We start from the raw sequence: 27,265 nt of genomic DNA on the forward strand, positions 1-27,265 counted from the left end.
TAACAAAATATGGGAGCCATTGACATTGTTTTGTAATGAATAGACACCGTTTTCTTTACATAACTTATGAATGGAGGGGTAAGGGGAGGGATTGTATAAATGAAGAAATAGGTAAAAAGAAAATATGAAAAAAAGATTGATTTAATTAAGAAAGTATGGAAAGGGAGGGGGGGAGAAGGGTTTAGGTATATATACATTTGTTATTATCTTGATAGATTTATCAAATGTTGTTTGTAAATCTATGTATCACTCTTATTGTACACTTGTTGAAAGATTAAAAATGAATAAAGAATTTAAAAAAAAAAAACAACAGAAAACATACTAAGAAAATACAAGTAATATTGCATAAATAATTCAATTTGCTAACAATAATTCAACAGATGACTAACACATAACCTAATAATGGTATCTAGTTTCTAGTGAAGCCATGGAAGACTTCTTTTTTGGAAGTCCTCAAAAACATCCACACAGCTTTGCAAGGATTACTTTTCACTTTGATCTACTTATACACAGATTGATATGATAAGAAATAGAACTAGATGTGTAAATATTAGCCATAAATTCACATTACTAACAAGTATGGGGTAATTTAGAACTGCCCAGGTAGTTGCAAAGGGAAAAGGAATGGGATTTCTGGGGATTAAGTGGCTTGCCCAGAGTCTCAAGGAGCTGCAGTGGGAATTGAACCCAATTCTCCAGCCAATGCACTGACCATTAGACTCCTCCTCCTATGAACTCTACAGTAATATTTGAGTAAAAAGCACATGAATAGTTTTTCTAGGAGAAGAAAATCAAATTTTTTGGGGTTTCAAAACATACATGTGCATATTCCTCAATCCTTCCCTCAGCAGCATCGACCATTACTGCATAGTGGACCTACACACAATTTTTCTCAGATAGAAAGCAATTTTCAAAAAGCCCATTTTAAATGGGTGTTTTAGCCATTGGAACTTTTTTTTTTTTTTTTTAATAGGCTCCACCATTGCCCTGCTCTGTCTATGCACTGGGAATGCCTGTACATTCTTTCTGTGCACCTACTTTTTCCCCTAATTCTATAAACTCATATGCACAATTTTAATACTTAATGCACAAACTTAGCGCATGCAAGTTATAGAATAGTGCCAGTTATATACATAACTTAATTGTTAAATTAGCTGCTGAAGTGGCACTAATTTACAGTTATGCACATAACTGCCCTAAATTGGTATTCCACAAATTAAGGATACAAAATCTATAGGAAGGAGCATAGGTAGGTCAGGGACGTGCCTAATCTAATCTAAGCTAGTACTTATAGACCACTTTCTCCCCTTAAAGGATCCAGAGCGGTTTACAAGAAAATATTGACTGAAATTACATACCAATGAAAATAAGAAAAAAAAGACAAACATTGGCCCAAATTCAGAAACTGCTGGGAAAGAGTTTTAAGACTTCTGCAAAAAGCATAAAAGGCTTACCATTTATGCATGCAGGGTATAGAAAACTATCAGTTACATGCCTAACAGCAGTTCGGCGCAAGCATTTCCACAGGCCATCGAGGTAGCATATGTGCTTGCGCCTACAAAGAAAGGCACGCAACTGGATTTACAAAAGCGTGGGATGAACCGAGGTTCTCTAATTAGAAAATGAATGGTATAAAGAACTAAGGCCAGTACTGGGCAGACTTGCACGATCTGTGTCCCATATATGGCAATTCAGTTTAGGATGAGCTGGGGAGGGCTGCGATGGGAACTCCAGTAATTTGGAACACGAGGACAGAGCTGGGCAGATTTTTCCAATCTGTATCCCGCAAGTGACAAGATGGTTTGAATAGGCTGGCATGAGCTTTGACGGCAACTCCAGTAGTTGGAACCTAAGGACAGGACCATGCGGACTTTACGGTCTATGGCCCAAGAAAAAAGGTAATTTAAATTAATTATGAATTTAGAATGCGTGTCTCACCACTCCTGTCTAAGCTCCATTGGCTCCCAGTAATCCCCAGGATCCACTTCAAATGTGCGTGTCTGGCCTACAAGATCCTACATGGCATCCTTCCTGCCGTTATCCCTCTATCCTGGAACTCCCCAACCCCTACTTCCTCCAGATCCTCCCAAATTTTTAAACTATCCTTCCCTTCCATAAAAGGTATTTCCCATGCAGGCAAACTTGGGTCATCCCTCCCCTTTAGAATCACTGAGATCTGGAATAACCTCACCTCCCCACTCCGAACCTCAAGCTCCCTCCAACTCTTCCGCAAACACCTAAAAACCTGGCTATTCTCAAAACTGTAACACTTCCCCCCTCTTAGGCCTCTCACCTTCCCCTTTACACCTAACTCTTTAATCTCTCCACTGTAGTTCCTCTCTCATCCTTCTTCCTGTAAACCGTGCCGAGCTCCGCATTCGTGGAGATGGTGCGGTATATAAACCCAAGGTTTAGTTTAGTTTAGACTGGATGGACTGTTCAGGCCTTTATCTGCTGTCACTTAGCACGCATCATTCCTGCATCTAATTTTAGGAAACCCATTAAGAATTATACTCTTTATGTGCCTATGCAGTCATGCAATTTTGTGAAAGCCCTTTCTTGTGTGAAAAAATAGGTTTTAAACACCAGAAAATGTTAAGGCTTACTGGTACTGTATTGTACAGAGGAAAAAGAATGAGATACTGCTTCAGATTCAAAACACAACTTCTTTTAATGACGTTTGTAGTTTTATTTTTTAATTTGACCCAGTGGTCCTTCCTTTCTCTTCCTGCTCAGTTGGAACAAGTGCAAGGATTTCAATACCATGATGCTCAAATTGGGTTTGTAATTAGTCACCTTTTTCAAATTTAAGCTCGTTAAGTTATGATATGGGCACTTTAGTTATTTTCTGCTTAATTTGAGGTGCACCCGAAGCAACACACAGAAGTGGCTTCTTGTGACACTGAGTAAGTATAAGTGAGAGAGTGGGAAAGGAACTCTGGTTTCCTAAAAATAGTCTGCAGCCGCAACTGTCAAACTACTCCTCCACTCCCCTCTAAATAGAGCCTCCCTCCCATCGTTTCTATGCTGGTCATTGCAGCAATGGTCCTAAGACAGGAAACTAAGCACTAGGGCTTTTTCCAGAACTCTGCATCTGATCAAGTTATCACCTTTAACGAATGAGTGGATACACCCTCCCTACCTGCAACCAAGGAGCTGTGCCTGATGACTCTGAAAGTCTTCCACAGACTTCCCATCGAAACAGAGAATTTTCGTATGTGGGTCCTCGGGAGTGGAATAAGCTTCCGGGATATTTACGACAACAAACATGTTTGAGTACTTTTAAGAGATGCAATATGGGACCTGATTTATAGTTTTTTTGATGCGAGGCGCTGGTAACCTCTTTGTAATTTTAGGAGGCTTTACATTATCACTATTATGTTTTATTCATGTTCGATTTGTTGTACTGTATGTGATTCTATTTGTGTATGTATTCTATTGTGACCCGCCTTGGGAAAGATGGGGTATAAATAAATAAATACAAATATAAACTCATCACAGTTTGCTGGCCCTGATGTTTAATTCATCAGTATATATGTGCCTTGACTCACTTATTTGACATTATACTATTTTATTTTCGATTTCCATTTCATGTGAGGCCTGGCAGAGCTTCCCAAGAACTAAATCTAGAGAAATGTAAAGTATTACATGTGGGGAGCAGAAACTCGAGGTACAACTATACAATGGGAAGGATGTTATTGAATAAGAGTACCCAGGAAAGGGACTTGGGGGTAATGGTGGACATGACAATGAAGCCGTCGGCACAGTGTGCAGCGGCCGCTAAGAGAGCGAATAGAATGCTTGGTATAATCAAAAAGGGTATTACAGCCAGAACGAAAGAAGTTATCCTGCCGTTGTATCGGGCGATGGTGCGCCCGCATTTGGAGTACTGCATCCAATATTGGTCGCCGTATCTTAAGAAGGATATGGCGTATGGCGTTAGTCGAGAGGGTTCAAAGGAGAGCAACACGTCTGATAATAGGTATGGAAAACCTGTCATATTCTGAGAGATTGGAGAAGCTGGGTCTCTCTTCCCTGGAGAAGAGGAGACTTAGAGGGGATATGATAGAGACTTACAAGATCATGAAGGGCATAGAGAGAGTAGAGAGGGACAGATTCTTCAAACTTTCGAAAAATAAGAGAACAAGAGGGCATTCGGAAAAGTTGAAAGGGGACAGATTCAAAACAAATGCTAGGAAGTTCTTCTTTACCCAACGTGTGGTGGACACCTGGAATGCGCTTCCAGAGGACGTTATAAGGCAGAGTACGGTACTGGGGTTCAAGAAAGGATTGGACAAATTCCTACTGGAAATGGGGATAGAGGGGTATAGATAGAAGATTACTGCACAGGTCCTGGACCTGTTGGGCCGCCGCGTGAGCGGACTGCTGGGCACGATGGACCTCGGGTCTGACCCAGCAGAGGCATTTCTTATGTTCTTATGTTCATGCCATTTCCACTTAATTTCCTGGGTTGGGAAATCTGCACTCCAAGTTAGCTGGGACTGCAAAAATAGCATCCATAGTCATGGAAGGTGGGGCAGGAGCTGTGATAACTAGCATGTTAGCTAGGGCCTAAGGTTCTAAAAGGAAGCCAGGCTACATGGCTCCCCAGCCTAGACTGTCACTGCAGTCAATTAAGTTTGGAGGAGCTGAAGAGACGAGGAGCAGGAGAGAACTACTGGGTCAAAAATAAGAGGCATACTATACTAAAAACACATTTTGAAGTAACAGAATCTGCTAATAATACAAGACTTGACCATCACCTTATTGAAATGGTCGCCAATCACTTGCCATATCCGCGACCACTGCAGCCTGATGCGATTCATGTTGTAGTATGATATCTCAACAATCTTCTGCAAGCTAAACATGCGAGGATGGTGTGGTGAAGCCAGCTCATCCATGGAAACGGCACACAGCCACCGGACAAAATCAACTGAGTAAGAAACGGAGGCACATCAGTGGTGGCACCATGCGCCCTTCTCTAATATAATATGTATAACTGCTGCAAGATGGTGGTGGGGGGGAGGGGGGAATACATACACATAGACACACCCTACCTATTGCGTTTCCATCCAGCCTCGTGGATCCCGTAAATATTCTGTGAAACATATCACAAGTGCAGTTAAAAAATTATTTATAAGAAGCTTAAAATAAATAAGAGCTGGAAAGACATATGATGACTTAAGCACAAAACATTTTTTTAAACACCTTAATTGTTTTCTCCTGCTCCTTTGGCACTCCAGCTCAGTCAAACTGACTTCCAATGGGCTAAGATGCATGATCCTTATTTGCAACTATGCAAGGATTTCCCTCCATTTTATATCCCTCTCCCAACTCACTGAATCTGGTAAATGAAGCAACAATACCCTAGCAGGATTCTGTGCACTAGGGCTCCTACTAAAACCTTGTACTTGTGGGTTCTTATTGTGGCCAACAGGTATCACAAGTGTGCAGTGACCAATATATGTTCTCCCCCTCCATAGGAACTGATCATTGCCTCTATAGTATCCTCAGCCCTGCTAAGCTCTAAAAGGGGTAGATGATCTAATCCAAGAACCAAACGCTGGTCTTCAACACATGAGTGAAGAACCAGCTCTACAAAAATACTTTAAATCACATCAGTCACCCCAAATAATTTATGGTTAAGAGTAAGGCTGCCAACTAGATCCAGATTCACAGGACACAGTTGATCAGTCCTGGGTCTACCCCAGTGCATAGTAGGACTTATAGTCTTGCTTTTCTTAGAGAATACCATGGGGAAATCAGAACTGCAAGTCCCTGAATGCAATGGGGTAAACCCAAGACTGTATCAATCCTCTTCTGCAAATCCAGATTCAGTTGGCAGCCTTAGTTAAGAGACATGCATTTATGTGCTTTCTAAATCTATAAACAAAGTGAAATATCAAAGAATTTGAGGCTAAATTATAACCACAACTATAAAAATTAATTTAAATCCAACATACCACTCTTTCAACGTTTAAATTAAAACTTGATTTTACCATATCAAATCCCTGCCCTCTTGAAGACAGTCACATTTTTATGGAAGATGTTCATTTCCTCAATCTTTGTGCCAATTAATAGTGTATTTACAGGATGAACTAAACTTGTTGGATAGGTTAGCATTACTTTATATTAAATGAGCTCTTAGCTTATAAGTGAGGGGATGTATATTGCGATGAAGGGAGGGGGAGCGTCCTTCATGAGTGACAATGAACTCACCTGTCCACTGCAACCACCACACTCTGCGAGCTTGTCTCTCCCACGGATTCCTGAATGCTGGCAATCTGCTTTTTGTCTACACCTCCCCCAACCAGAGTGCCTGCAAGAAAACATTCAGGGGGAAAACATGAAACTCGGGGCTGAGAAAAGACAACACACCTCAGGTTTCTATGGCTAATCCCATACAACTTATTTCAAACCTGTTGAAATACTCATCCAACTGTTCTGAACTAGAACCCAGTACTGAAGGGGTCAAGAAGTTATGCCAAAAGTCATTAATAGCTTCATGACATTGCCTAAAAAGACAACAGTGATTCAGTTTGTAAAATATGGTAACAGCAGCATCAACTGAGTGAGTGGATGAAGCTGACAGGGACTGCCTCAGGAATGAACAAAGGAAATATTTTTAAACTATCCTTCCCTTCCATAAAAGGTATTTCCCATGTAGGCAAACTTGGGTCATCCCTCCCCTTTAGAATCACTGAGATCTGGAATAACCTCACCTCCCCTCTCCGAACCTCAAGCTCCCTCCAACTCTTCTGCAAACACCTAAAAACCTGGCTATTCTCAAAACTTTAACACTTCCCCCCTCTTAGGCCTCTCACCTTCCCCTTTACACCTAACTCTTTAATCTCTCCACTGTAGTTCCTCTCTCATCTTTCTTCCTGTAAACCGTGCCGAGCTCCGCATTCGTGGAGATGGTGCGGTATATAAACCCAAGGTTTAGTTTAGTTTAGTTTAAATATTTATTTATGACAAGGGTGGTGGATGCTTGAACAGCCTTCCCAGATGAGATGACAGAGAGGAGGACTGTATCTGAATTCAAGAAAGTATTGAGAAAGCATGAGACATGCACAGAGAATCTCCGAGGGAGAGGAAGGGATTATAGAGCTTAATATTTATTTATTTGGACTTAATATACTGCTGAAAACCAACAGTAAGACTTTTACACAGTTTACAAAGAAAATTTAAAAACAGTGACAATGGAGAAGATGAGGAGAGGAAAAAAGACAGGAGATGGTGGGGAGAGGAAGGGAGATGCAGACAACAGGAGACTTGATAGATACACCAGTATGGGACCATGTGTCACAAGGGTCAGTTATTTTATTTTAATTTAAATATTTGTTAGCCACACCATTAAAGCCCCCAAAGCTGTTAAAGGTGGCTTAAAAGAACAATAGCAAGCTAAAACATTAGACAATGTGGTTTAATACTGTCTTTTTGTTTCACTTTACTCTATACAACTGTTAATTGCATCCTTAGAAACTTTAAATATTAATAAATGAGCTAAAAAGCAGCAACAAAGCAAAAGAAAGAAAAGTGTAATCAACATTATTACACTATCACAGAACAAGGGGAATGAGTCTTAGATCAGTCTAAGCCAGGGGTAGGCAATTCCGGTCCTCGAGAGCTGGAGCCAGGTCAGGTTTTCAGGATATCCACAATGAATATGTATGAGATGGATTTGCATGCACTGCCTCCTTGAGATGCAAATCTATTTCATGCATATTTATTGTGGATATCCTGAAAACCTGACCTGGCTCTCGAGGACCAGAATTGCTTACCCCTGGTCTAAGCAACTGAACGATTCCTCTTTCTATGCAGTAGTCTCATGTTTACTTACACCGTGCAAGAAACCAGGGCTGCACCTACCACACGACAAACTAAGCACCCGCCAAGAGTAGCAACATTTGGAGGCGATAGTGCCACAGGATGGTATCTCATTGCCCCTTCCCCTCCTTCTGTCGTTGTCATCTTACCTCTTCCTGGCTGCTCCAAAGGTACTCAAGGCAAGATTCTCAAAACTTTAACGCCATTGCTAGACTGTTTTCTGGCAGTTCAGCCTGCATGCATTTTAGTGGCAGATTATCAAAACAGATTATCTCTGTCTTTAGTGAGGTTTCTAGCAGTCTCCAACAATGGCATTCAAATGTGTCCTCCAGTGGATTCTTAAAAATCGCCGAGGCATTTTCAAAGAGTGGCACTGGCTTCTGGCAACAAAAAAACAGCGACTGGTCCAGGGTGCCGTTAACAGTGCCAGCACTTGTTTTTTGACTGTGGCTAATGAAAAAAAAGTGTATCTACATATTTTTAGTGGAGGGTAGTAAAATCACGCTTCTTTTGAGTTTTTGGGAGCGACAGGCATGTCTCATGCGCGCTTGTTAAAAGCCAACATTTCTTCTTGAGCACGTATATGATACCCTTATCTTATGTGTTTCTGGCTGCGAGTCTTCTGGCTGTGAGTCTTCATTAAATTTTACATTAAAAACAAACAACAAGATTTACCTGAATTATAGTAGTTTTTTGGAGAGAAAGGCATGTTTCTTGCGTGCTTGTTAAAAGCCAACATTTCTCTTGAGCGCATGTATGATACCCTTGTTTTGTGTGTTTCTGGCTGTGGGTCATTAAATTTTACATTAAAAACAAATTATAAAATTTACCTGAATTATAGTAGTTTTTTTGGAAAGAAAGGCAAGTTTTATGCGCGATTGAAAAAAAGTCAGCATTGCTTCTCCCCTCCTCTCCCTTCCACTCGCCCAATAGTGCAGCAGGAGAGGGGGGGGGGGGGGTTACTGCATTTTTCAGTGCATGTGCCCATCAGTGATGGGCACATGAAAATGTAGGAAATCTTCGCTGCTGTCCGCCGATCTAATTTGCATGCGTGATTTTTAAAGTGCAATATGGATTCATTTATGTTTAACGTATAATATAGTGTTAAGATTTGTGTTATTTAATAAAAATACAGTATATTTAAATTAAAAAACCTGTCTAGTTATATATATTAAACACTTTTTGAGATAGGTAATTTGGTTAATAGTACCCTGCTTTGTAGTGTTGGTATACCATTAGGGTTTTTAGATTCGGTATCAAAATGGCTGTGGAAGCAGACCGTCACTTTTTAACGCAGGTTTTTGAAAATCCTGCCCTCGGTGTTGGCGCAGGACCTTTCAATACAGGCCTGCACTCAAGTGCTGCCAGGACCCCCCCACTAACAGGATGTGCTTATCAACATATATGAAATTTGTGAAACAAAGCATTTCACAAATTTCCTACAGATCACCATTGTGGAAATTATCACTAGCCAATGGCTGGTTCCCTTTGCTCAACAGTGATTTGCTGCTAATGTGGGGGATGAAACATTCAGGAGTGGCCATCATATAGCAACCTGCCTATAAAAAGGTGCCATGCACGTGTCAATTGTTTCAATTTACTTAACTATTAAAGTAGGATTAATTGTTTTTGGTTTTATAAATTTACAGTTGTATTAGTAATATTTTACAGGAACTGTTCGTAATCTCACCCAGGCCCAGTCCCATGAATTCCTCCCCTGAAGATGAATATGTTTTAATGGCTCCTTCTTTTTCACGTCCAGGTCCAGAGAAATAGCGAGTCTTTACACCAGTGCCTATTAGCTGGGCCAGCTCCAGCTGGCTGATGCACTTCAAGATCTAAAGCAATGGAAAGTTGATATATTTTAATGACATAAAACCCCTACAAACTGAGCACATCAACTTGTAAAAATAATAGGATTATACCTTTTTATGTTGGAGTGCACACTAGAAAAACTATACACGAAACAAAAGTGTCACGCACTAATATAGAAGAGTCATTTTACTAAGCTGTGGTATACAGTGGTCTTAGCACCCTTATGTGGATTTCCCTCCCCCACATACACTAAGGTCATTTTTGCCACAGCAGTAAAATGGCCATTTTTCCTTTATATTTTGCATTAATGGCCATGTGCTAATTAGTGTATGGCCATTAAATATATATATACAGTATATTTCATTAGCACTTACCAACACCTATTTTGTAGGTGGTTAAGGGCTCGTGCAGTAATGTAGTTGCACTAGCTACCTAGCACAGAAATGGCCATTCTCTGCTCCCCCCCCCCGACATACCCCCTCAAATGCAAAAATAAAACATTTTATAGCATGTGATGATTTGGCACTTATTGCAGAACACCTGAGCGCATTTTGCGGCATGCCATTTTAAGCTACAGTAAGCGCACACTAGCAGCTTAGTAGATGGACCCCAAAGTGCACCAATACATTTTGGTGTGCATTATTTGGTTCAGTGTGGACTAATTAATTTTAGCATATACAGAAAGGAAAAACGAACAAAACAGACACACACACACACACAAAAAAAAGGGCTTGCTAATATCTTTTCTAGCAGATAGGTATGTCACTCTGGACAGTAGGGTATTCTCCCCATGTTTGCGAGCCATGCAGAAGGAATCCACTCCAGGTTTTCAAATCCTTCTCCTTTTCCAGAGGGCTCTGCTGCCCCATTCAGTTTGTACCAAAGCAGGCGAGAACCCTATATAGAAATAGATAAGAAGGAGAGGAACAGGGAAACTCCCTGAATATATTTCTGTTCTGAAAGAAATATAATAAATGTATTAAACATCATAACTGAACAATCCAAACATCAAAATAACTATACCAAATAAACATTTATGGAGCTCAAAAATTCTCCCAATGTGTTACCAAACTTTGCAATTGAGATAGTAGGCAGGTGGAGAAATAACTGATAGGGTGGGGTTCCAGAATGACACACCTATATTTACTAGAAAATATATTAGCAAGGTAAGAACCTAATCTCTTTTTATAGTACAATAAGTGTGTCATTCTGGACAGTAGCGACATACAAAAGCAGTCCCAGAAATCTAGGGTTGGTCTTCTGCACCTGCTCATAACACTTGAGGACCAAAAGATGGTGTCCTCCCGTGGTGCCTCGTCCACTCTGTAGAACGTTATCCAGTATGGATCAGGTACTCCCCTACAAATATCCTCGGGCAAAATCGCCCAAGTTTCCACCCATGAAGAAGCTACACTTCTTGTCGAACGTGCTTTCAAGGAGTCTGGCAACTACTTGCCACAGGTAACATATGCTGACGAGATGGCCATGCATATCCATCTTGAAATGGTAACCTTGGATGCCAGTCTGCTGCATCTAGCCTGACTGGTGAGCACAAACAGATGGTCAGTCAGTCGAATTCATTAGTAACCTCTGGATAACATAGGAGGACTCTTCTCACATCCAGCTTTCTCAGAATCTGGTCCTTTCTTTGACCCTTTGGATTGGAACACTGGTAATCTTACTTCTTGATTGTCACAGAAAGCAGATACAACCTTCAGCAAAAAGGATGAGACTGTTCGCAAGGAAACTCCCACCTCTGTGATCTTGAGGAAGGGCTCTCTGCATGACAGTTCTTGAAGCTCCAAGACTTCACTGACACAATGTCACAAGGAAAATGATCTTCATGGTAAGATCAATCAATGACGCCTCTTGAAAAGGCTCATACAGAGCTTGACCAAGTCTGTGCAAGACCACATTAAGGTTCCATGATAGAAAATGTTGTTTTACTGGTGATCTGAACTTTAGCGCCCCTTTCAGGCATCTAAGTCAGGATGAAAAGCCACGGAAGCTTGGGCTTTGAAGCACAAGAGGCCTGTCCACTTGGACCCTGAATGATGCCACTGCTACTGCTAGTCCTTTGTTGCAGCCTGCTTGGAGGAAATCCAGCACCAGAGATGGGAGTACTAAATGGTTCTACCTTTTCTTTCATGCACCAGTGCTGAAATGTCTCCCATGCTTTAACATAAGTGGAGACCATCATAGGCTTTTTGGCTTTGTGGATAGTACCAATAACTACTTCTGAATATCCTTTGTGCTCTAACACCGCATGCTCAAAAACCATGCTGTAAGACCAATCTGATTGGGATGTACCTGTAGTCCGAGACCTTTGTCCCTCTGTATACGTATCAAGTCCCCATATCATGGACAGTGTGGCCAATCTGGACCCACGAGCACCACTCTCCTTGGGTGGCTTGCTATTCTGTGGAATATTTGCCCTATCATGGGCCATGGAGGAAACATGTATAAGAGCTCGTTCTATGACCACAGCTAGATCAGGTCGTCCAGCCCTATGCTTCTTGGCTCGCTTTCTTATTGCTCACCATAACCATCAGGTGAAAAGTTAGGTGGCCTCAGCAATGAACAATTACCTGGAACACTCTTGCAGATAATGTCACTCTCCCGAGTCTAACGTCTGTCTTCTGAGGTAATCATAGAAACATAGAATATGATGGCAGAAGAGGGCCGGTGGCCCAACAAGTCTGCCCACTCAAGAACCCTCCCTCCCTGGTGTACCCATCTTTTATGCACTCCCACTACAGGCACTGCGGAAACTGCTTGAAGATGGTGCTCCCAGATTGGTGCCTCCTTGGTGATTGACATACACCACTACTGTAGTACTGTCCGAGAAGACTTCTCCAGCTTCTGTAACACCAATCTAATGGCTTGAAGCTCCAGTCTGTTGATAGACCACTTTCTCTGGGAGGCTGACCACTGCCCCTAGACTGGGCGCCCCTTTGCAATGACCTCCTCAGCCATACAGGCTGGCATCCGTTGTCAGAATAACCCATGAAGTTATCTGGAGAGATATACCTCTCAATAATGACTGTGGATTTCAGGGTTCACAGGAGTGTCATCTGAAGAGAGTCCATTTGCAGAGACCACCAAGACAGAATGTGTTCTGAAGGGGGCGCATGTGAGCCTTTGCCCAAGGAACCACATCTATAGTGGCTTCCATGAAGCCTAGCACCTAGAGGTATTGCCAAGATGACGGGGCTGGTTGGTCATCATCTCTATAATCTGAGAGCAAATCTTGTCTCCTGCTGTGTTGACTAGAACTCCCAGGTGGACTGGGAAAGAACCAATTGGCTCTTGCTAAAATTCACCACCCAGCCCAGGATCTGCAAGATCTGGACTACTTGATTTGCTGCTCATTCTCCTTCTGAAAATGATGGGGCTCTGATCAGCCAGTTATCCAGGTACAGATGCACTTGAAATCCTGCCCTGCAGAGATATGCACAAATATATATGAAACTCCCCTGTATTGATCACGATGGTTTAAATACACAACACTTCCACCAGATTTGAAATATTACAATGTGGGAAAAATATGCTCAGAGACCTGGAGACCCAAAGATGGGACCAACCAGACCCCAAAATGTAGCGTCACCACCCAACCAAGCATATACTTCCACAGATAATCACTTTTCTTTGGTATATTAAATTATCATCATCTTCAATTTACTCAAAAACTTACAAAGGATAAGCATTGCCCTAATATATAATATATATATATTGCACTAATATATATATATATTTATATTTGTGCCTACTGAGATTTGCTCTCCCTTCATTTTAAGAAGGTATTTCCCCTTCTTTTGTTTTCTGAGTCTGCAGAGGTGCACAGCAACCACCACCATCACTTTGATGAAAATACAGGGTGCTATTGCCAGACCAAAGGGGAGCACCGAGAACTGGAAATGTTTCTAAAGGACATGGAATCTCAGGATCTTCCTGTGCTCTGGAAACATAGGAATATGCAGGTAGGCTTCCATCAAGTCTAGGGAAGCCAGAAATCCCCTGGCACTACCACTGTGATGACTGACTGCAAAAGCATGGAACTTTCAGATCCAGTATGGGTCTCCAAACTTCTGAGCCTTTCTTGGGCAATATAAAGTATATGGAGTATCTGCATCTTCTGAGCCTTTCTTGGGCACTATAAAGTATATGGAGTATCTGCTCGAGCCCAATTCTTTGGGCAGCACAGGCTCCAAGGCCTAAAGTTCTACCAGTCTCTGCACTGTTGCTAAGACTTTGCTTGCTTTCTCTGGTCACCCCACTCGGGAGTCCACAAACCTGTCTGTTAAGGGATGGGCAAACTCGAACTTCTAATCATCCCGAATGATCTCCAAGAACATAAGAATTGCCGCTTCTGGATCAGACCAGTGGTCCATCGTGCCCAGTAGTCCGCCCACACGGCAGCCCTTAGGTCAAAGACCAGTGCCCTGAGTCTAGCCTTAACTACATACGTTCTGGTTCAGCAGGAACTTGTCCAACTTTGTCTTGAATTCCTGGAGGGTGTTTTCCCCTATAACAGCCTCTGGAAGAACATTCCAGTTTTCTACCATTCTCTGGGTAAAGAAGAACTTCCTTATGTTTGTACAGAATCTATCCCCTTCTAACTTTAGAGAGAGTGTCCTCTCGTTCTCTCTACCTTGGAGAGGGTGAACAACCTGTCTTTATCTACTAAGTCTATTCCCTTCATTATCTTGAATGTTTCGATCATGTCCCCTTTCAGTCTCCTCTTTTCAAGGGAGAAGAGGCCCAGTTTCTCTAATCTCTCACTGTACGGCAACTCCGCCAACCCCTTAACCATTTTAGTTGCTCTTCTCTGGACCCTTTCGAGTAGTACTGTGTCCTTCTTCATGTATGGCGACCAGTGCTGGACGCAGTATTCCAGATGGGGACATACCATGGCCCAGTACAGTGGCATGATAACCTTCTCCGATCTGTTTGTGATCCCCTTACTAATCATTCCTAGCATTCTGTTCACCTTTTTCGCTGCTGCCACACATTGCACTGACAGCTACATCGACTTGTCGACCAGTACTCAAGTCTCTTTCCTGAGGGTTGTCTCCGAGTACTGCACCAGACATCCTGTATTCGTGTATAAGATTGTTGCCGACATGCATCACCTTACACTTATCCATGTTAAACCTCATTTGCCATGCCCATTTCTCAAGCATGTTTATGTCAAGTTGTAGGTCTTCGCAATCCTTCTGCGTCTTCCCTATTCTGAATAACTTTGTATCATCCGCAAATTTAATCACCTCGCTCATCGTACCAATTTTCAGGTCATTTAGAAACATGTTGAAGAGCATGGGCCCAAGCACCAAACCCTGCGGCACTCCACTCGTGACGCTTTTCCGGTCCGAGTATTGTCCATTTACCCCCACTCTCTGTTTCCTATTCACCAACCAGTTTTGAATCCATGTGAGTATTTCACCCTCGATTCCATAGCTCTCAATTTTTCTAAGTAGTCGTTCATGTGGGACCTTGTCGAACGCCTTCTGAACATCCAGATAGAAAATGTTAACCGGGTCACCCTTGTCTATCTGCCTGTTTACGCCCATGAAGAAGTGCAGGAAGTTCGTCAAGCAAGATCTTCCTTTGCTGAAGCCATGCTGGCTGGTCCTCATCAGATTGTGTCCGTCAAGGTGATCAATGATGCGGTCCTTTACCAGTGCCTCTACCATCTTTCCTGGTACCGAGGTAAGACTCACCGGTCTGTGGTTTCCCAGTTCTCTCCTCAAACCTTTCTTGAAGATTGGTGTAACATTCACCACTTTCCAGTCTTCTGGAATCCTTCCTGATTTAAATCGACAGATTGGCTATTAGTTGAAGCAGTTCAGCTATAACCCCTTTCAGTTTCTTGATTACCCTCGGATGGATGCCATCTAGAACCCAACGGTCTGACGAGATCTGCGCCCAGGTCTCCGCATACTCCACGAGTCTTCTTCCCATCCTCAGGAGAAAGGCTGCGATTCTGGTGTCATTGCTCTTTCTTAGATGCTAGAGCAGGATGAGATCTGGAAGCCTGGTTTCATCTTGGTCCTGTAAATCTGTCGTCATCCCTGATAGGAACTCTTGAGATGAGGCTCCTCCTGTGTACTGATGAAAACACCTGGAACCACAAAAATTAGATCACCCAGAAACTCTGGTGGTTACCGGTCTATTGTTGGGTAGAGATTTTGGCCAACATCCTGCCACATTGGCCATAAGATCCAGACCCTTTCCAAACAGCATCTGTCCTTTGAAGGGAAGTCTGCTGAGCGTAGCCTTAGAGGTGGAGTCTCCTGCTCATTTCCTGATTCAGAGCATTCTGTGGGCAGAGATCGAATAAGCCGAGACTTTACTCATTACCCTGGTTATGTTGTAGAGAGCATCAGCCACAAAATCCATGCCTGCTAGCATAAGATGAGGCAAAGGTTAGTCATCTACCAGGGTAAACACACGCATCTTGGTATGACATGCACGTGCCACAAAGAGGGCACTGCAGCTGCTTTAACTCTGAAAGCCAGAACCTCAAACTTCCTTTTCAGGACCCTATCCACTCTGCAATCCTGCATATCCTTTAATAGTACGCCTTCCCCATTTGGCAGGGACATGTGCTTGGTCACCTCACTCACCAAGGAATCCACCTTAGGCTGAGTGAACATCTGCCGACACCCCTGTGCCATAGGATACAGCTTTACCATTGTCTTTGGCTACCTTTAAAAGAGCCCTGAGCAGGATTCCAGTGTTCCGTGACTAAAACACTCATTTCAAGATGCCAGGAAAATGCCATATGATGCGCTCTTACTCTGCTCAGGATAGAACATTGAGCAGACAATGCCTGCTGGGGAGGTCTAATTGTAACTCTTGCAGAGAGTCAGTAATGACTTGAACAGCCAGCATACTGTAGGGTCTTTCCCTTGAGTCAGGGACTATCTCCTTCATACGACTCTGTGCAGCGCTGTGTACATCTGGTAGCACTATAGAAATAATAGTACTACTCCTCTCCCCAATTTGTGATCCTGTATCGCCACAGTAGGGAAGACTCGTTCTGTGAGAGCAAGGACCCCTCATCTTTAGAGTCCCTGTCAGAAAGGTCTGAGGGATCCTGGCCAGCTTCTGTAATTGGGACAGATGTACCCTGGGAGCCCAAACACCCCTGCATGGCCCCTGGCTCGCTGCCAAACCTCTGATGAGGATCTCAGCTATCCAAATAAGCTCTCCACAACGAATTCACAAATTCAGGAGAAAAGGCTTTACTAGGCAGTGCTGAGTAGAGAGCTGCACGGGGACGACGGGCATCCCGCGGGTTCCCCCTTTGGGTCACGGGGATCCCGTGGGGACACCCCCTAGGGTCGCGGGGTTCCTGCGGGGCTGGATGTACTAAATCGCGGGGCTTTTCTCCCTACCTGCTCTGCTTGCAACACAGAGCCGAACAGAAGTCTTCCCGACGTCAGCACATCCGTTCAGCTTCCGTTCGGCTCTGTGCTGCAGGCAGGGCAGGTAAGGAGAGTAGCCTCGCGGCTCGAGTGGCTACCAAGGGAGGGGGGCGGTCCGCCCCGGGTGCAGCACAGCCGGCCAGGTCCCCTTACTTTTGTGGCGCTTCCCCGACCGACCAACAACAGCCCCGGTCCGATAAACCTCCCTGCCCTTAACCGCGAATCTAAATTACCTTCTTACAGCAGCTGTTGGCGGGGACGGTGGGATTTCTGTCCCCGCGCAACTCTCTAGTGCTGAGTCCCCTTTAGGTAACTCCACCTTTTGTCTTTTCCAGCTCTGCAGCTTCCACGTACAGATAAAATGTTGTTTTGGGGCTCTGGAGCAGATTTCCTCCCAGCAGACAGACCCCACAATGTCTCCTCAACCCTAGAGACCCGAGGGGAAGTTAAGCCGAAAGCTCCCGCCCCTCTTTCATATACTGTGCTGCACATGGCACAAAGGTGCTCTTCAGGCATCCATCCAGCGCAACTTTTTCATGAATTAAGGGTAAAAGAGCCTGAGGACTCCATCCCTGCCAGTTTTGAGACAAAACAAGTTTTGAAGGGTCTGTAGAACTTTGATAAAAAAAATAACATTAGGAAATTCAAGATGTCCACCATACAGCATTTTGGCACCAAAAACAGCTAAAAAATGCCTTCATTAAACTTAAAACTCTGAAAACAAGATTTTAGAGGTGGGAGACCCTAGAGGAAGTGGTAGAAACCTTCAAACACAGCTTTTTTAGGACCTCCAATTTTGTCCATAGGCTGTAAAAGCCTTACTCATAGTGACACTTTTTCAGTGGGATATTTACCCTGCTGATACTGGGAGCCAATTGTGGAATTTGCTTATTAAGCCTACCCACCCACATTTCTCTGTGCACCATCTCTCAATTATAAATTCAGTGAACCAATTCAGCACTACACTAGAAATGGAGAAATTAGGTTCTTACCTGCTAATTTACTTTCTTTTAGCTTCTCCAGACCAGTAGAGGTTAACTTTACGATTGGGTATATATCTAATCATGACCAGCAGGTGGAGACTGAAAACAAAACTTTGGGACAGTATATCCTAGCCCCTCCTCTCTATTTCCCTCAGTCTGCCGAATAGCCAAGCAGAACCAAGAACTGGAAAACAACAGAGAGAAAAAAAACAATACTCCGAAAGGAGTAACAAATAACATACCCAAAAATGCTGTTGGAAAATGCAGAGGAGAAATTCCCGAAGGAATAAGGTCCCCACAGCTCGCCAGCTAAGCCAGCCGAGCCACAGCCGCTGTTCTTCAATTCTCCCCGGCCCTAGAAAAATACTAGAACCCGCAGCAAAAACCAAAAACTGCCCGCGCAACAGCCCCAACAACAACAACAACAGACAGGGTGGGGACCTCTACTGGTCTGGAGAAGCTAAAAGAAAGTAAATTAGCAGGTAAGAACCTAATTTCTCCTTCTTTAGCACTCTCCAGACCAGTAGAGGTTAACTTTACGATTGGGACGTACCAAAGCAGTCCCTCTCACGGGCGGGACCCCCGAAGGGCCGATACCAGAACACGCTCACCGAACACCGCGTCCCGACGCGCCTGAACATCTACCCGATAATGCCGAACAAATGAATGCAAGGAGGACCAAACCGCAGCCTTACAAATATCCACCGGAGGCACGAGCGACGACTCAGCCCAAGAAGCCGCCTGACCCCTAGTGGAATGAGCCTTGAGAAACTCCGGAACCGGCTTCTGACTCAGAAGATAAGCGGAAGCAATCATCTCCTTGATCCAACGCGCAATAGTAGCCTTAGAAGCGCCAGCCCCCCGACGAGGACCCGCCAGAAGCACAAAGAGATGATCGGAGCTCCGAAAATCCCGGGTCCGCTGCACATAAGCATGGAGGACCCGACCGACATCCAACTTGCGCAGCTGTCGTTGCTCAGAAGAACCCTCCCGACTACCCAAGACCGGGAGGACCACCGATTGATTGACATGAAAAGGAGAAACTACCTTCGGCAGAAAGGAAGGAACAGGCCGCAAAACAACCCGCTCCTTCGAAAACTCCAGGAAGGGAGCCCTACAAGAGAAAGCCTGTAGCTCAGACACCCGTCTAGCGGAAGTAATGGCCACCAAAAAGACCGACTTCAGCGTAAGGTCCTTCAACGAACAGCCATCCAACGGCTCGAAAGGAGGGCGCACTAGAACAGAGAGAACCAGATTGAGATCCCAAGAGGGAATCGAGGGCCTTATGGGAGGCCTGATCAACTTGGCCGCCCTAAGAAAGCGAATCACATCAGGAATGGCTGACAAACGCTGACCTGTCACCAGCCCCCGAAAAGCCGACAGGGCCGCCAGATGAACCCGAAGAGAAGACCAGGCCAGGCCCCTATCCAGGCCATCCTGCAAAAACTCTAGAATGTTAGGCAGAGAAGCGCGAAAGGAGACCACTCCCCGCGCTCGGCACCATTCCTCAAAAAGACGCCAAACCCGTACATAAGCCCGAGAGGTAGAAAGCCTCCGGGACCCCAAAAGTGTAGAGATCACCTTGTCGGAATATCCCTTCTTACTCAGGCGGCCCCTTTCAAGAGCCAAGCCGTAAGACAAAAGGGAGACGGGTCGAACATGGGAATGGGACCCTGCGTCAGAAGATCGCACTCGAGAGGCAGAGGAAGAGGATCCGCCACCAGATGCCTCACCAGATCCGCATACCACGGACGACGAGGCCAATCCGGAGCCACCAAGACCACCAGCCCCGGATGGCGAACAATGCGAAGCAGTACTCTGCCCACTAATGGCCAAGGAGGGAACACATACAACAGCCCCTCCGTTGGCCACGGTTGGACCAGAGCATCCAGACCCTCGGCCAGACCGTCCCTGCGACGACTGAAGAAGCGGGGTACTTTGGCGTTGCCACTTGTAGCCATCAGATCCATCAGGGGCTGCCCCCAAGCACGCACTAGCAACTGAAACGCCTCGGCGCCGAGACACCACTCTCCCGGATCCAAGAAGTGACGACTGAGGAAGTCCGCCTGAACGTTTTCTACCCCGGCAATGTGAGAGGCCGAGAGGTCCAGAAGATGCGACTCCGCCCAAACCATGAGCCGAGCCGCCTCCTGCGCCACCAGAGTGCTCTTGGTGCCCCCCTGACGATTGACATAAGCCACCGCCGTGGCATTGTCCGACAGGACTCTGACCGACTTGCCCAACAAAAGGGAGTGGAAAGCCAACAGCGCCAGCCGGACCGCCCTGGTCTCCAACACGTTGATCGACCAGGAGGCCTCCTCCGTGGACCAGGTTCCCTGAGCTGAGTGACCCAGACACTGGGCCCCCCAACCCAGGAGACTCGCATCCGTAAGGAGCACCGTCCACTGCGGAAGATTCAGACCCACCCCCTGAACTAGGTGAGGGGTCCGGAGCCACCAACGCAGACTGCAGCACGCCAAGCCTCGCAGGGGGACCGGAACATCCATCCCGTGCCTCTGGGGAGACCACCTCCGGAGCAGAGCATACTGGAGAGGACGCATGTGGGCCCGCGCCCACCTCACCACGTCCAGGGACGCCGCCATCGACCCCAGGACCTGGAGGAAATCTCGCGCCCGAGGACACCGGGACGCCAAAAGCAGGCGAATCTGAGACTGCAATTTGCTCACCCGGGCCTCTGGGAGGAAGACCTTCCCCAAGGAGGTGTCGAACAGCACCCCGAGGTACTCCAGACGCTGAGCCGGAACCAACCGACTCTTGGAAAGGTTGACCACCCAGCCCAGCGACCGGAGAAACTCCACCACCCGAGCCGTAACCCGGGAGCTTTCCTGCAACGACTTGGCCCGAATTAACCAGTCGTCCAGGTAGGGGTGTACCAGAATGCCCTCCGACCGCAAGGCTGCCGCGACGACCACCATCACCTTGGTGAACGTCCGGGGAGCCGAGGCCAGCCCAAAGGGAAGCGCACAGAACTGATAGTGCCGACCCAAGATCGCAAAGCGCAGGAAACGCTGATGAGAGGTCCGAATAGGAACATGCAAGTAGGCCTCCGTCAGATCGAGAGAAGTGAGAAACTCCCCCGGCTGAACCGCCAGAATGACCGACCGCAGCGTTTCCATACGGAAAGAGGGAACCTTGAGAGCCCTGTTGACCCCTTTCAAATCGAGGATGGGCCGAAAAGTCCCCTCCTTCTTGGGCACCACAAAGTAAATGGAGTACCTGCCCGTGCCCCACTCCGGGGGGGGCACTGGAACTACTGCCCTGAGATCTAGCAAGCGCTGAAGGGTCTGGCGAAAAGCCTGCGTCTTCCCCGGAGTCTGACACGGAGAAGCGAGGAAAAAATCCGGCAGAGAGCGGGCGAACTCCAGGGCATAACCGTCCCGCACCACCTCCAGGACCCACTGATCGGACGTGATCTCGGCCCATTTGGGAAAAAAATCGCGCAGCCAGGCCCCCACCGGAACCAAGGGGGGCGCCGGCAAGGCGTCATTGTGCAGGACGGGAAGCGGGGGAACCGGCAGAGGGGTTCCCTGCCCCCCGACGGGCCCCCCGAAAGGGCTGCATGCGCTGGAAGAACCGACCCCGGGAAAACCCCGGAGACTGGAAAGAAGCAGCCCCACGCCCAGGGCGATACTTGCGAAATTCCCGCAAACGCCCCCGGGCCGCACCACCCCGAGACGCCGGGCGGGCACGGTCCTCCGGCAAACGGGGAACTTTCGAGTCCGACAGAGTCTGAATCAACTTATCCAAGTCCTCTCCAAATAAAAACGACCCCCGAAAGGGAAATTTAGTAAGCTTAGCTTTGGACGCAGCATCCGCCGCCCAAGCGCGCAGCCACAACACACGCCTTGCGGCCACGCCAAAAGCCATGGACTTAGCCGAGATCCGCACCAAGTCATACAGAGCATCCGAGAGGAATGAGGCAGCCATCTCAATCTTCGCTACCTCCTGATCCACCAGAGACCAGTCGTCAGACTCTCGATCCAAGACCCGCTCCGCCCACCGAAACACGGCGCGAGCGACCAGTCCCCCACAAATAGCCGCCTGGACCCCAAAGGCAGAGACTTGAAAATTTTGCTTAAGGATGGTCTCCAATTTGCGCTCCTCAGAGTCCCGCAAGGCAGAACCGCCCTCAACAGGCACGGTATGCCGCTTGGAAATAGCCGAGACCACCGCATCCACGACTGGCGAAGCTAACGTAGCCCGATCCCCTTCAGGAATGGGATACAGGCGAGCCATGCTGCGCGCCAGCCGAAACGGCGTCTCCGGCGTTTTCCACTGCTCAAGAATAATATCCCGAATATCCTGATGCATAGGAAAAGAGCGGGAAACGGAACGGATCCCTCGTAACAGAGGGTCCCCCACACGCGGAGTCTCCGGCGGCGCGTCCTCAAAACGCAAAGCCGAAGAAACCTGTTGAATAAGGTCAGGCAGCTCATCTCTCTGAAAAAGGCGCACCACGGACGCCTCGTCACTGGAGAACGGGAAACCCGACAACCCGCCGCCAGCTTCCGTCCCCTCCAGAGGGTCCTGGAATTCCTCAGAAGGGTCCAGGTCCTCCTCCAGACCGACACGTTCCTCCGACCACAAATCCTCGTCCCACGACACCCGCGGACGCTTGGACAAGAGAGGCGGCGGAGGGGACGTCACGTCAGACGAGAGAGGCAAAGCCGCAGGGAGCGCGGAGGAAACCCCACCCCCCGAGACCCCCTGGGCGCAACCGGGACCCCCAGCCGCCTGAAAATAGGCTTTGCATAATGAAAAGAAAAAATCAGGGGAAAAACCCCCCGAGGGTCCCAAGGGACTCCCTGCCACAGCAGGGGACCCAGCAGAAACCTGCCCCTGCTTAGCCAAAACAGGGGGAAGGTCACCTGAGGTGGAAGACAAAATGGAGGGGCCAGACAGAGAAGATGGCGTCTTTCCCGCCAAAACAGCTCCCTCCATAGCCTGCAGCGGCTGAGAGACCTGAATAGTCTCAGCCGCTAAAACAGGCAAGCCGGCATCAGCTGTCAAAATATCAGCTGAGAGGGAATCCTCTAAAACCCGACCGTCGGCGGCTCGGGGAATCCCTCCGTGGGCGGACGGAGAAGACCGGGCTTCTCCACCGTTCCCTGCCGACTCGCGAGGCACCATCGGCGGGGAGCTCTGGGCGCCTGCAGCCGCTGCCGACGGAGCTCCTCCACCGCACCGGCCTGAACACCGCTTGCACAGGCCGGCCGCGAGTGCCTCGCGTCTGGAGCACAATGAGCACTTTTTCCCTTTAGAAGTGCTCATTGCTCCATACGCGACCTAGCTGTAAAAAAGTGCCGGTTAGTTGAAAAAATACAGTAAAATACAGTTTTCTTAAAGGGATACAACCCTCCAGACCAGCACTACCTCAGGATTTTTTTTTTTTTTTTTTTTTTTTTTACACAGAACAGACTCCACAGGCTCTCGAAGCAATATGCCTTGCTTGATTTAGGGGGCAAGGCTTACTGCTGAGGCTCCTCTAAAAAAATATGGGGAGGTGGAGGAAGTGGGGGGAGGGACCCCGCTCGTGACCCGCCGGGTTTGACACCCCCGAGGTCGGACGAACCCCCAAACAGAGTCCGTCCAAGCTCCGTCCGGCTAAAAACAGGGACAATAAACCTCTAAACAAATTCCAACAGCCCTACCAAGGGAGATGGGTACAGATCACTCAACACCTGCTGGAGACTGAAAGAAGACTGAGGGAAATAGAGAGGAGGGGCTAGGATATACTGTCCCAAAGTTTTGTTTTCAGTCTCCACCTGCTGGTCATGATTAGATATATACCCAATCGTAAAGTTAACCTCTACTGGTCTGGAGAGTGCTAAAGAAACCTAAATTATTTAACTTCTGCAATATCTGATCATGAGACTGAAATTACAATCTGCCCGTTTCCTATTATCTAAAATTCAGTGTAGTTCATAAGATCAAAGTTGCCAACACTGTTTCAATACTGAAATGGAAATTCAAGCAGACAAGGCCATTTAGTACAGGAGAATCTAGGTTTGCATTCAGACAAGACTCAGAATGGTTCAAGGAGCTAAAACAATAAAAAGCATGGTCTCCCAATCCACAGTAACATATATGAACTGCTAACAAAATACTCAGCTGATGCAGATAGGGACAGTAGCAAAAGAGCTAATGAATTTTGAAACAGACATGACCGGCGATAAGAAGCCTTCCTTTTGCGTGTACCTCATGCCAGGAATTGCCCAGATAGTTCCCATCCGTATGCGCCACAGTAATAAGCGTCTTTATGGTATCAATGTTCTTTTGTTTCATCTCGGTAATACTGGAACTAGCCGTTAACAATGAGAAGCGAGCAAGAGCCTGTACATAGGCATCGCGCTCAAGCTGTATAAAAATATAAATAAAACGGCAAACAAGTTAGGATGACAATCAAATACTAGAATAAAAACAATCAAATACTGGTGGGGGTGCGGCTGCCCTATGTGCCTAGGGTCTGGATTAGACATCTTTGGTCTGCCCAAGAATTAAAACTAGTAAGACCTAAAGCCTCTACCGTTTGAAGCTTCCTGATCAAAGGACACTAATTGGTAAGGGTGCAGAATGTTGGACAAGAGAGATTACCCAACTATTTTGAAATTCTGGTGACGCTTAACATGGCTTTTTATGAAACATTTGACTAAAGGCATCATCTTAAGGAATATCTGTATTGAGTGAATATTTAGGAACTTGAATATTTATCTGATGACTGAAGAGCCAGATGTGTAGAAAAAGGATTCTTGCTGTACTGTAATTTGATTTTAAAAATTATTCATATTTTATAGGAAATTGTTCTTCTGTTTTGTTTTTTGGGTGATTTTTTTTTTTTTTTTTTTTGTAATCTGCTTAGAACTTATGGTTCAGCAGAATATAAATGCTTAAATTAAATGAAAAAAGCAGCCATCTTTCTTCCTTCAAAATCCCATATATAGTATTCTAAGGACTAAAAACTGAAACTAAAAAGTGATGACTATGGGTCAGGCAGGAAAACATCTTTACATTACTGATATTTTTAAAGAATTAGGGCTTCTGCACTTCTCTCATTATCTAATGGTTTGTGCTAATGTAAGGATGGGCAACCGTGATCCTTGAGGGCCACAACCCTATCACATTTTCAAGATTTCCCCAATGTTACATAGAAGTTCACATACAGATTGCTCTTCGGTGTTCGTTTCAGCACAGGCTATAGTTTTTGTTTGCAGTTTTATTTGATCCTCCATCAACCTGGGACCCCTGATGAAGGCGTGATAACCGAAACACGGACCGTGTCGAGTCCCTTGGTTTGTTTTTAAGGTGCTATTATTAACCACACTCAATTATTTGATACAATAAATTTAGCCTGCATCATTGTATGTGTTTCTGTAGTTTTTCTTTGTTTTGGCCCAATCTCAAGCATATTCACTGGGGAAATCTTGAAACTCTGATTGGGTTGTGGTCCTTAAGGACCATGGTTGCCCACATCGGTGATGACATCTTTCAATTGCTTTTATTTTCAGAATAATCTTTACAGAACAGTCAGGTCTTGGGTTATATTGATAGGTAGGGAAGCAAACCAAAACTTTACATCTATCCTAATAAATGCTCTAATCTATCACTCTAAATTAAAAAGGTCTGCAAAGGTCTCAGACTAAAACAACACAATATACAGAATATACACACAGACCTGCATGCTAAAAATACAAGCTATCCTGATAGCACATCGGATCCCTTCCAAACAGAGGAAAGCAACTTCAGTGTCATCACAGTTCTGAAGGCCAATGCTGTATGCTGCCAATAATGGGGTCCATATGAGCTAAAAAGGAACAACCATAAATCATCATCAGAGGCACTGTTAGATGAAGGAAAGTGTATTAAACTGCTTAACTAGATGACAATAAGAAATCTGCTGCTAAACTGGCAGAGAATACTTTTCTTTCAAATGCTTATGAAAAACGTGACATATCGCTACAGTGCTCTATGTATGCCTATCAGTAACAGTGGCGAGGCTGTCTCATTCATATCCCATAATGCAATCCTTTTACTTTTTATTTTTGTTAAGGAAAAGGGCAGACTAAATACAATACAATTTTTATTTGTATACTGCCAATACCTCCATGAAGTTCACAACGGTTTACATAAGTAATTACAGCGATCTGCCATCACGTTCTAAAGTAACACACACTCTGCAAGACATAATGCTGATGTGGATCTGAGAAGCCAAGGGAATATGACAAGACCACTATCCCAGCTAAAGTACCCCCCACTTCTCCCCATTCCCTCCCACAGGGGAAATTTTCCTCCACTCACTTTGAACATGGGTCGGACATGGTCCAGGTGAGTTGCACTAGTAAAAGGAGCCTTAGCATGGCTCACTGCTTCCATGAGAGCTTTGGCGGTTTTAGCCATTTGCTCCATTTCCATGTTGTATAACAGTCTTCTCTGTTTCTCGCTGGCTACATCTACAAATAAAGCACAGCTTTATAAAACTTGAGTGGTATGGTAGTCATTAAGCTACTGCTAGGACGTCACTAAAATATTTCAAGTACTAAAATACTGTTGAGGTGAGTAGCCCATTGTCAGGTCGGCCATATACTTGAGTGTTAAAGCTTAAGATACTTTTTTTTTTTAATTCTTTATTAATTTTCAAAACTACAATAGTGCAATACAACCAATGCAACTCATAGTAAGATACTTTTGATTCCCAAGCTCCATGATTCTCAATGAACTATGGCTGGCTTGTGTATTTGGAAACAGCAAAGGAGAAGCTGAACAAGTTCATATAGTACGAACTTAAGCTACCTTGGTGCTGTGCACGTCTATGTAGAGCAGGGGTGTCCAATGTCGGTCCTCGAGGGCCGCAATCCAGTCGGGTTTGCAGGATTTCCCCAATGAATATGCATGAGATCTATTAGCATACAATGAAAGCAGTGCATGCAAATAGATCTCATGAATATTCATTGGGGAAATCTTGAAAACCCGACTGGACTGCGGCCCTCGAGGACCGACATTGGACACCCCTGATGTAGAGGAACATGGAGCAAGGGAAGATGTGGAAGCAGAATTCACAGATCCTGCGAGAGTCCCAGTCACTAATAGAAGTTTATAAAATCATGGGTGGTATGAGATAACTAAATGGTAGTAAATTTGATTAAAATAAATTTCAGGAAGTATGTTTTGTTCAACCAACCCACTAATTAG

The 27,265-nt window shown here is 45.6% G+C and overlaps 1 protein-coding gene across 1 annotated transcript in view; it reads right to left on the bottom strand.

The window, feature by feature from the left end:
- ARFGEF2 (ADP ribosylation factor guanine nucleotide exchange factor 2) overlaps window positions 1–27,265 on the bottom strand; it is a 142,927-nt gene that overhangs the window by 60,386 nt on the left and 55,276 nt on the right. The window contains exons 19-25 of the mRNA XM_033963792.1: window positions 26,375–26,526; window positions 25,752–25,880; window positions 24,278–24,436; window positions 9,521–9,668; window positions 6,220–6,319; window positions 5,058–5,098; window positions 4,764–4,933 (exon numbers count right to left, since the gene is read on the bottom strand). Coding sequence (XP_033819683.1) covers window positions 4,764–4,933; window positions 5,058–5,098; window positions 6,220–6,319; window positions 9,521–9,668; window positions 24,278–24,436; window positions 25,752–25,880; window positions 26,375–26,526 — 899 coding nt within the window. The remainder of the gene's footprint in view (window positions 1–4,763; window positions 4,934–5,057; window positions 5,099–6,219; window positions 6,320–9,520; window positions 9,669–24,277; window positions 24,437–25,751; window positions 25,881–26,374; window positions 26,527–27,265) is intronic.

This window comes from Geotrypetes seraphini, chromosome 11 (genome assembly GCF_902459505.1).
Source record: "Geotrypetes seraphini chromosome 11, aGeoSer1.1, whole genome shotgun sequence".
Classification (NCBI taxonomy): Eukaryota; Metazoa; Chordata; class Amphibia; order Gymnophiona; family Dermophiidae; genus Geotrypetes; species Geotrypetes seraphini.